General features: G+C 38.2%; 1 protein-coding gene across 1 annotated transcript; it reads left to right on the top strand.

Moving 5' to 3' along the window:
• The first annotated feature begins 4,113 nt into the window (after positions 1–4,113).
• Positions 4,114–4,500, top strand: LOC104109705 (uncharacterized). Its single transcript, XM_009619051.1, has one exon. It carries the CDS (start codon positions 4,114–4,116, stop codon positions 4,498–4,500), a length of 387 nt encoding a protein of 128 aa, XP_009617346.1.
• The last annotated feature ends 7,245 nt before the right edge of the window (positions 4,501–11,745 follow it).

Genomic DNA, 11,745 nt, shown 5'->3' with positions numbered 1-11,745 from the left:
TAGTCCCTCCTTACTGCTCAAAGGAGCAGTAATAGGTAGGGATGATAGGATTTGAACCTGTGACATTTTGTACTCAATTCAATCAGGCATTCGGAGAACGGAAAAATACTATATGACCCAATATATCTGACAAGTTGCACTATCGTCAACTCAAGATGCATTTCCTCTCCAGGACTTCGAAAAGGAACTTTTGAACACCAATAGGTATTTAATGAAAGAAATAACTAGTATTTTACTTTGATATGTCATCAAATGAAAAAGGCTTGGCAAGCAAAAAATGTTTCTTGTTTGTCTATGTATATGCATTCTTTGATCGATTCAAGGTAAACTAGGAAATATGGCATACTTCTAGAGTTAAAAGGACAATTATGTAGTAAATTTACATCATATATTTGTCAATTAACCCATTGCATTTATGACAATGCCCTCGGTGGAAAACCAACTGGATTGTTCAGAAAACTTTTGTTATTCTATTTTCCACTATCAAAAATATTATAGTCGTCGATTTTCTAACAACGTAGGATAAGATTGAAGTGCAAAACTAATTCGTCTGTCGAATAATCTGGAGGGTTATAAGAATTTGTTTCATCAGAGCATGGTTTGAACAATAAGAAGCGAGGCAAATAGCCAATACCATAGGATTCACAATATTCATGAAAGCAAACATGAAGTATTATTATTTATTTATAGCAACGAAACAGAAGTACAACTACTTATTCTGTGTTACAAAGAACCACAATTTATTTTACACGAGAGCAAATATAGTAACATTTTTTGTTTTAGAAAACATTCATTAATCCATGACATTGACAAATCTTATTTTCAAATAGAGGAGGTTTCATATCTCATTTGCTTGTTCAATGGCCTTCTGTTTCCGTTGAGTCGGACATGCAAGAACAATCAGGGTAAGGACATTTGATGGTAGGCTATAATCTCGTATTCTAATCGCTTATTGCACTCTAATTCACTACACTTTAATTGTATTTGAGCTTCAATTGTTAGTGTATTGCACTTATTGTGTGTTTTATGCCATGTAGGAGCGATTCCGAGTTATGTAGATGTTGTGGAACTAATTCGAGATATTTGGAGGTTTGAAGTCTGAGTATAAGTCCAAGGGATTAAGCCGGGATTGTGTTCGGGGGTCGAGGATCAATTCTGGACGTAAAAATTCAAGGAAGAAGCAACTACTGAAGAAGTGCACTAGTGCGACACACAGTGCGACGCATTAGTGTAATTTTATGTCAGAAATTTTCAAAGTTCAGAAACTGGGTTTTTTGGTCTGACAGTAAAAAGCACTAGTGCGACGCACGAGGCGACACACAGTGCGACGCATGAAAAGCAATAAGTTTGCAAGTTTTTCTATTTCGGCTAGGAAAGGGAGATTTCGTCTAGGCCCAACCCTACTTGGTATAAATACATAAAAAACCGTTATTTTCTGACTTTGGACACACTTTAGACCTAAGGAGACTATTTTTTAAGGAGAGAAGACGTTGGGAACATTCTTTGGAGGAGAAAATCATCGAATTCTTCATTCCTTCATTTTTTCTTTGTAATTTGTTTATGCAAAATACTTGAAAAGTTGTTACTACGAACATGAGTGGCTAAGCATTCTAGTTTCTAGGGTTGTGATTGACATGATTATTAACGTTTATCAATTACATCTTCGTTAATTCGGATTATCATCTTATAGTTGTTTCTTTAATTCTACTTTTAACTTGTGAATTGTAGTAGCTACCAATTTACCCTACTATCTATGCTATACTTGGAAAAGCCGTATTTAGATTAGAGTAGAATTAAAGAGAGCTTGTTTCTGAACCCGAGGCTCGGGGAACGATTTCACGGTTAGGATAGGAATATATCTAACAATCTTGCTTAGTTAAAAACCGTATTATATTCGTTCGTGATAGATTCAATACCATAGGAATATAGGATTAATATATTGTGAACATGCGAGTAGTACTGTGGGAACATGCTATTCATATAAACGATCCAGTCAATTAGCAACCTTTGATAATCTGGATTAACAAATGTGGTTATTAAACTTAATAGGATTGATAAACCGACCACAACCCTGGAATCTTCAACTCCTCTAAGTAAAATCCAAAACACCCATTTGCATCCCTGATAAATTAGTTAATTACTTGTTCAATATTTGCAAAAGTAGTTTAGTAGATAAATAACATTGTTGATTATCTTGGATAGTTAATTGATTTTAGTTTGCTTAGTTAACGATTCATCTAAGTCTCGGTGGGTTCGACATCCGACTTTTGAGTCACTTTATTACTTGACGACCACGTATACTTGCGTGTACTTGGGGAACTAACAAGTTTTTGGCACCGTTGCTGGAGACTTAGTATTGATTGTTTATTTAAGTTAAGCTTTTATTCATTATTTGTTCAAGTTTTAATTTTTAGTTTGCTTTATTTGTGATAACGCATGCTCTTCTCTTGAATGCGGAGGAGTAGAAGTGCGAACGACCTCCTTCCTCTTAATCCTGAAATAGAACGAATACTTCACAGGGTAAGGAGGGAAGTTGAAGCCAAAACTAGAACAGAAGGAGAGTTAGGCATCGTAGTTCAACCTCAACCACTTGAGATGGCAGGTAATGAAGAGCGACTAGTGATCGAGGCCGCAAGGTCTAATCTTGCTAATATGACTTAGGCTATAGTAAAGCCTGATATCACGGGTCACTTTGAGCTCAAACAGTACATGGTACAGCTGATTCAGTCCACAGGGTAGTATGTGGGTCTATCTTATGAAGATCCACAATGACACATTCAGAATTTTTTGGAAATTACGGATACTTATAATTATCCGAATGTTTCCAAAGAATATGTCAGACTGACGCTGTTTCCCTTTTCACTGCTGGGGGAAGCCAAAGAATGGTTGCAGAAGGAGCCCGCAAACTCGATACACAATTGGGATGATCTAGCATGAAAATTCTTAATCAAGTTTTTTCCCACTAAGAAGACAAAGTCGATGAGGAGCCAGATTCTTGGGTTTCAACAACGAGATGGCGAGACTCTTCGTCAAGCTTGGGAAAGATACAAGAAGCTACTCAGAGACTGCCCACATCATTTTCAGACTGGTGAGGTGTTGGGTCACACTTTCGTTAATGGGTTGGATGAGACATCAAAGATACATCTTGACTCAGCATATGGAGTTGCATGGCAAGACCGTATAGTGAAATCCAGATCCTGCTAAACAATTTCACTACTAATGATAATAATTGGCAAGGAGATGGGGAACCACGAAGAGCACTTAAACAAAAGGCAGCAGGTGTAATTGAGCTTGATGATTTCTCAGCCATGAGGGCAGATATAGCGAGATTAGCAAATCAGATGAATAAAATGACAATGCACAAAGCACAACAGATGCAACATGTGCAATAGATGTCTGCTTGCTGCGAGTTATGTGGTAAAGGTCACACAAGTGACATATGCCCCGTGAATCCTGAATCCATCTACTATGTGGGGCAATAAGCTAGAGGGCCGATGAATCAAAATGCTCAATATGGTAACACATACAATCCGAACTGGAGGAATCATCCTAACTTCTCTTGGGGTGGAAATCAGAATAACATGGCTCAAGCTAATTACAACCAGCCACCTAAACTCCCACAGCAAGCAGAAGAGAGTTTGACTAACATAATGAAAAAGCTCTTGATAGACAATCAGAAAGTTATGGCTGAAAATCAACAATTGCACACAGAGTTCAGAAATCTAGAGAGGCAGTATGGGAAAATGGCTAACAATCAGAATATTAGACCTACTGGAGCTCTCCCAAGTGATACAGAGAAAAATCCTCAAGTCAATGCAGTGACGTTGAGAAATGGGAGAGAGTTGGTAGAAGTGCCTAAGAAGAAAAAGAAGTCATCTGGGCTCGAAGAAGAAAGAGTGCCAAAATCTATAGAGATAGATGAGAGAAACAAAACAGAGTCTGAGCATATATCAGAGAGGGTGCCACCCCCTTTTTCCTCAAAGATTGAGAAAGAAGAATGATGACCACATGTTTTACAAATTTCTAGATATGCTGAAGTAGATACACTTGACCATCCCTTTGGTGGACATGCCCCGTGATGTCCCAAAATATGAAAAATATATTAAGGATATAATGGGAAATAAAAGGAGGTTAAATGAGTTTGAGACCGTCGCACTTACTCAGGAGTGCACTTCCATGATTCAACATAAGTTTCCACAAAAGATTAAGGATCCGGGTAGTTTTACCATCCCCGTGAGGATTGGTGAAATTGATATGGGTAAAGCCTTGTGTGATTTGGGTGCAAGTATCAATCTGATGCCGTTGTCAATGTTCAAACAATTGGGCTTAGGAGCTTCGAGACCCACCACGGTGATGCTACAGTTAGCTGATAGATCTTTTGTTTATCTTGAGGGGGTAATTGAGGACGTCTTGCTACAGATTGGGAAGTTTATTTTCCCTGCAGATTTTATCATCCTGGACTATGAGGCTGATGAGTTAGTTCCTATCATCTTGGGATGACCTCTCTTGGTCACTGGGGATGCAATTATCAAAGTCCGAAAAGGTAAGATGATCATGAGGGTGGACGAAGCAGTCTTCAATATATATCGAGCCATTCAGTTACCTCGTCATTACGAGGTCCTGGCCATGATTTCTGTGGTGGAGATAAATGAACGAGCCGTAGAGCTAAGTGCGTTTAAAGAAGACGCACTAGAAAATGCATTGATGTTGTTCAATCACTTGGAACTTGAAGAAGAGGTTGAGGAGATGTTGCAAATTCTGGATGCATCTTGTGAATACATCAGAGAAAGATCCCAATTTAAGCCTCTGGATAGGCTAATCGGCCCGCCCCCTAAACCCTCAGTTGAGGAGGCCCCAAAACTGGAACTTAAACCCTTACCATCTCATCTTCATTATGCATATTTTGGAAGCTCTAACACTTTTTATGTGATTGTTTCTTCTCATTTGTCTAACTTGCTGGAAGAAAAGCTCTTAAGGGTGCTGAGGGAGCACATGCATGCCATTGGTTGGACAATGTCTGACATAAAGAGTATTAGCCCTGCATTCTGCATGCACAAAATACTCATGGAGGAGGGACACAAGCCTAGAGTAGAACATCAACGCCGCCTAAATCCAATCATAAAAGAGGTGGTAAGAAAAGAAGTGATTAAGTGGCTCGATTTCTTCTCATTTTTCTAACACTTTTTCAATGTGTACCTAAAAAGGGGGGGGGGGTATGACTGTTGTAGTGAATGAGCAAAATGAATTAATCCCAAATAGGACTATGACTGGTTGGCGAATATGCATAAATTATAGGAAGTTGAATAATGCTACATGAAAAGATCACTTCCCTCTCCTCTTCATTGATCAAATGCTTGACAGGTTAGCCGAACAAGAATACTATTATTTTCTTGACGGCTATTCGAGGTTTAATCAGATTGCTATTACCCCAGAAGATCAAGAAAAGATCACTTTTACATCCTTTTGGCACTTATGTATTTAAGAGAATGCCATTCGGGTTATGTAACGCACATGTGACTTTTCAAAGGTGTATGATGACTATTTTTACAGATATGGTGAAACAGTTTGTGGAGGTCTTTATGGATGATTTTTCTGTGTTTGTTTGATGAATGCTTGACCAATCTTGCTAAAGTGCTTGCTAGGTGCGAGGAAACTAATCTGGTACTGAATTGGGAAAAGTGCCATTTTATGGTACGTGAAGGTATAGTGCTGGGGAACAAGGTGTCCAAAGATGGACTGGAAGTTGACAAGGCTAAGGTGGAAGCAATTGAAAAGTTTCCACCACCGATTTTAGTGAAAGGAGTTAAGAGTTTTCTGGGACATGCAAGTTTTTATTGCTGATTTATAAAGGATTTCTCAAATATTTCCTCTCCTTTGTGCAGGTTGTTAGAGAAGGATGTGCCATTCGAGTTTGACGATGATTGTCTGAAAGCATTCGAGGAGCTGAAAAAGAAGTTAGTGAATGCACCAATCATAGTGGCTCCTGACTGGAATGAGCCATTTGGGCTGATGTGTGACGCTAGTGATGGTGCAATTGGGGCCGTATTGGGCCAGAGGAGGAGCAAACTATTTCACTCCATTTACTATGCAAGCAAGACTCTCATTCCTGATCAAATAAATTATACTGTGACAGAAAAGGAGTTGCTTGCTGTAGTGTGGGCGTTCGATAAATTTCGGGCCTATTTGGTTGGCACCAAAGTCATCGTCTACATAGACCATGCAACCATCAGGTATTAGTTAGAAAATAAAGATGCTAAACCAAGGCTAATCCGTTGGGTTTTACTCTTACATGAATTTGACTTGGAGATCCGAGACCGTAAAGGAACAGAAAATCAAGTGGCTGATCACTTGTCCAGGTTAGAAACTCGAAATCATGTAGCTGAGGGAGATGTCATCAAGGAAACCTCCCCGGATGAGCAATTGTTGGCCGTTACTGCTGGGGAGGTGCAATGGTATGCAGATTTTGTAAACTATCTGGCAAGTGGAGAAATGCCGCATGATCTTGAAACTCATGCTAAAAAGAAGTTCTTGCGAGATGTGAGATCATATGTGTGGGATGAACCGTTTCTGTTCAAATCTTGTACCGATCAGTTAATGAGAAGATGTGTGCCCGAATCTGAAATAAATGTTATCTTACATGACTGTCATGCGTCGCCTTATGGTGGTCATCATGCGAGTGACAAAACGACAGCCAAGGTGTTGCAATCGAGTTTCTATTAGCCTAAGTTGTTTAAATATGCCCATGAGTTCGTGAGGAGATGTGATAGGTGCCAGTGAACAGGAACAATTACGAAAAGGCATGAGATGCCATTGCATGGTATTATGGAGGTTGAAATTTGATGTGTAGGGAATTAATTTGATGGGACCGTTTCCCTTGTCCAATGGGTATAAGTACATTTTGGTGGCCGTTGACTATGTGTCTAAGTGGGTGGAGGCCATTGCTCTTCCTAACAATGATGCTAAGGTTGTGGTCAACATTGTGAAAAAGCATATCTTTACAAGGTTCGACACTCCCAGAGTGATGATAAGTGATGGGGGCACCCATTTCTATAACAAGCTATTGGACAATGTCTTAGCGAAATACGGGGTCAAACACAAGGTTGCGACCGCTTACCATCCTCAGACTAGTGGACAAGTTGAAGTGTCAAATAGAGAGATAAAGCAGATTCTAGAGAAGACGGTTAGTGCAAGTAGGAAAGATTGGGCTGCAAAGCTTGATGATGCTCTATGGGCATACCAGACCGCCTACAAAACTCCAATCAGAACCTCTCCTACAAGATGGTTTATGGGAAGGCATGCCATTTACCGGTGGAACTTGAGCACAAGGCCTATTGGGCGATAAAGAAGATGAACTTTGATGCAGAATTAGCGGGTGAAAAATGGTTGATGCAATTGAACGAGCTTGATGAGTTTTGCTTGCACACGTATGAGAATGCCAAGTAATGTAAAGAAAAGACCAAGCGCTGACATGATAAGCATATCCACCATCGCGAGTTTGAACCGGGCCAATTGGTTCTCTTGTTCAATTCGAAGTTGAGACTCTTTCCGGGGAAGCTCAAATCAAGATGGTCGGGCCCGTTTGAGGTAGTGAGAGTCACCTCACATTGTGCAATTGAGCTGCGCGTCGTAGGTGGCGAGAGAATGTTCTTAGTGAACGGACAAAGAGTAAAGCACTATTATGGAGGTGACTTTGATCGTCAGAAGTCGAAGGTGTTACTTGCCAATGATTAGACGAGATTCTGTGTCGTGCCGCGACGTTAAATCAGGCGCTTGTTGGGAGGCAACCCAGCTTTACTGCTTTTTTATTTTATTTTATTTTATATTATTTTTGTAGTGTTGTTTTATTTTGTAGGATTACAAGCATAGGAAGAAAAGCCTTTGGAAGAGTGCAAAAGCAAGCTAGATGGTGAGAACTAAGTGTGGGGTGCCCACACAAAGGACCGTACCTAGGGGAAGTATGAGTACCCTGTAAGCCGCTATTGCTTTGTCCTTTGGCCTTTCAAAGATTTTCTTGTCCACCCTCGTATTGTTTTGCTTTATTTGTGCATTAGGGACACTGCACTCCTTTAAATGTGGCATGGGAGAATTTCTCTAGATAATTAGTAGTAGTATGTTAGAAAAATGTTAGTAGCTCCTAAGAAAAATCGGGAAAAAGGTAGAAAAATTGGACTTTTCCCGACGATAGATCTCCTAGACAATTTTCTTGAGGGATTTAAGTCGAAAGAAAAAGGACAAAAAGATTTTCTCTTGTAAGCAGTGTAGTAATTACCCCTTGATTTTTCTTTGTGTTGTGGTTCTTTTCCAAGGGTTTTGTTTGAATTGGGTGTAGTTAGTTTAATTATTTTTAGGAGTAGGAACCCTTGCGCTGTGATTGGAATTGAAGCAATATCTCTTGACTTTGTTATGCCTTGAGAATAGTGAGTGCTTTAGTTGTGATGCTTAGGCTCAGTTTTTTTTTGACTCTTGTATCAATACCTTAAATTGTATGATCTTAACTTGGCTTAACTGCTTTGACTAGAGTATCTAGATGGGTCCAATCCTGAGTGAGTTATGTGCTAGGTGTGTGTGTGAGGTTTTTGTGTATTCTGTGCATTGCATTTGATGTAGGAACCCTTGCGCTGTGATTGGAATTGAAGCAATATCTCTTGACTTTGTTATGCCTTGAGAATAGTGAGTGCTTTAGTTGTGATGCTTAGGCTTAGTTTTTTTTGACTCTTGTATCAATACCTTAAATTGTATGATCTTAACTTGGCTTAACTGCTTTGACTAGAGTATCTAGATGGGTCCAATCCTGAGTGAGTTATGTGCTAGGTGTGTGTGTGAGGTTTTTGTGTATTCTGTGCATTGCATTTGATGTCTAGAACTTGCCCCGTGTATTTGCAAAGCGAATTTGTAGTTTTGGTCAGTCTAGGAAGTGATATGGGCATTTTTTTGTTGAGCCAGTTATATACTTTTATCCACCTAATTGTTATATATCGTAGTTAACCCCTTTGAGCCTATTATCCTATTTCTTTGGCAACCACATTATAAGCCTTACCCATTTATTTGAATTGACCATCAATTTGAACCTTTTACCTCCCGGAAGCACTTAAATTTGTTATGAACTTTGTAAAAGTTAAAGTGTGAGGTGTTGGTTTGGCTTTTGAGTGAAATTATTGAAATAAGAAGAAAGGTGCATTGTCTTGAAAAAGTAAGAGCCACTTGAATTGAAAAAGAAAAGAATTTTTTTTAGTTGTATTATTGTGCAAATATTCCTTGATAAGTGATAACTCTTGATGTAATTGTGCTTAAAGAAGTAGGGAGTTGATGTATATTATATTGATGTGAAGATGGAGTTTGGTTTGACCTAATTGTGGGGTTTTTAATGGTAAATGGTAAGTATTAAAAGTGCTTAGGGAGGTTTAATCACTCTTATATCTAAATGTATCCTACCCGTCCTGCAGCCTACATTACAACCAAATAAAGTCCTACTTGATCCTTGACTAAATGAACTCAATTAGTAGAGTAGTACACTATGGGCAAGCCTATGGTGCATCTTTTGTGGCATATGAATGTTGTTTCTGAGAGTGGGAGAATTCTCTATATCTTGAGTTCTTGATTGTTCTTAAACTTTATTGTGCATGGAACTACTCTCTATTGTTGTGTGAGGGTACTTGATTCATGAAGGAAAAGTAATGTCATTGACCTCTGTGTTAGAGTAAGTGAACGGGTTGTTAAAAATACGTGGTGCTTGTGAGTCAAATCTTGAGGCGAGGATGTTACATTAAAGTGCTTAATCTATTTTAAATATTCTTGGTGTGATGAGTTATGAGAGTTGTTTAAAGAGGCCGTGTTGTTGTAAAGTATAGTTGGATTGCTCGAGGACGAGCAATGGTTAAAGTATGGGGTGGTGATGGTAGGCTATAATCTCGTATTTTAATCGCTTATTGCACTCTAATTCACTACACTTTAATTGTGTTTGAGCTTTAATTGTTAGTGTTTTGCACTTATTATGTATTTTATGCCTTGTAGGAGCGATTCCGAGTTATGTAGATGTTGTGGAACTAATTCGAGCTATTGGAGCTTTGAAATCTGAGTAAAAGCCCAAGAGATTAAGCAGGGATCATGTTCGGGGGTAGATGATCAATTCTGGAAGTTAAAATTCAAGGAAGAAGCAACTGCTGAAGAAATGCACTAGTGCGACGCACAATGCGACACATTAGTGTAATTTTATGTCAGAAATTTTCAAAGTTCAGAGACTGGGTTTTTTTGGTCTGACAGGAAAAAGCACTAGTGCGACGCACAATGCGACGCATGAAAAGCAATAAGTTTGAAAGTTTTCCTATTTCGGTTAGGAAAGGGAGATTTCGTCTAGGCCCAACCCTGCTTGGTATAAATACATGGATAAACCTTTTTTTTCTGACTTTGGACACACTTTAGACCTAAGGAGACTATTTTTTAAGGAGAGAAGACGTTGGGAACATTCTTTGGAGGAGAAAATCATCGAGTTATTCATTCCTTCATCATTTCTTTGTAATTTGTTTATGCAAAATACTTGGTAAGTTATTACTACGAACATGAGTGGCTAAGCACTCTAGTTTCTAGGGTTGTGGTTGACATGATTATTAATATTTATTAATTACATCTTCGTTAATTCGGATTATCATCTTATGGTTGTTTCTTTAATTCTAGTTTTAACTTGTGAAATGTAGTAGCTACCAATTCACCCTACTATCTATGCTAGTGGGAAAACCATGTTTAGATTAGAGTAGAATTAAAGAGAGCTTGTTTCTGAACCCGCGGCTTGGGAAACGATTTCACGGTTAGGATAGAAATATACCTAACAGTCTTGCTTAATTAAAAACCGTATTATATTCGTTTGTAATAGACTCAATACCATAGGAATATAAGATTGATATATTGTGGACATACGAGTTTCAACATGACTCTCAATTGACTCACTGGTGCTGAGATAGAAGCAAAGTGCAAAAACCATGAAAAGCAAGACAACTGAGGTTTTCGCTGCCATGGATAAAAAAGTATAAACTAGTCCCTCTGTATAATGCTTTTGCTATTGATGCGGCTGCTCAATGCTATTGAATAGTTGGAATTTATATTGACATAGGGTGTGTTTGGTACGAAACATGGAAAGTGAGTGATTTTATTATTTATTTTTTCTTGTTTGGTTGGTGAGTGAAAAATAATTTTTTGAAAATATTTTCTACTGTTTAGTTAGAGAGTAGAAAATATTTTTTAGGAAAATAATTTTTTATGCTATTCTCCTCACCCCTTCCCCCAAGTCCCCATATTTCCGATTGGAAAGCTTACAACACATGTAATAGAGCGAAGCCTTAGGCTGATATACTGATGGAAGGCAAACCAAGAGCATTACCTACGAGGATTTATTAGGATGACTCAAAGACTGATTCGGTAATTAGTGCTCCCCCCTCAAATACCCAAAGTTTTCAGGACTCTATTTTCTTCAAGAATTTAATTATTCTTTTAAAAATTCACACAAATCTAAAAGAACTAATGTGATGCTTTACTTTTTATACAAAACAAAGTTAAAATTTATGCTCCATAACTCAAAAAAAAAATACTCTTTTTTTTGTTGAAAAAGAAAGTACTCTTTCTACAACATGAAAATAAAGTATTAATTTTGTTGAAATGAAATAAAATACTTTTTCTAAATCATAAAAATATTGAAATGAAAGAAAATACTTTTTATACGTCATGAAAAGAAAAATAGTCATTTTATTGAAATGA

Source organism: Nicotiana tomentosiformis, chromosome 3 (genome assembly GCF_000390325.3).
Source record: "Nicotiana tomentosiformis chromosome 3, ASM39032v3, whole genome shotgun sequence".
NCBI lineage: Eukaryota > Viridiplantae > Streptophyta > Magnoliopsida > Solanales > Solanaceae > Nicotiana > Nicotiana tomentosiformis.
Note: the sequence above shows the minus strand (reverse complement) of the source record. Positions and strands in the feature narration are given on the sequence as shown.

Bases quoted from the DNA above. Each gene is read 5' to 3' on its own strand.
- LOC104109705 (XM_009619051.1), top strand. From the start codon at position 4,114: ATGGGAAATAAAAGGAGGTTAAATGAGTTTGAGACCGTCGCACTTACT.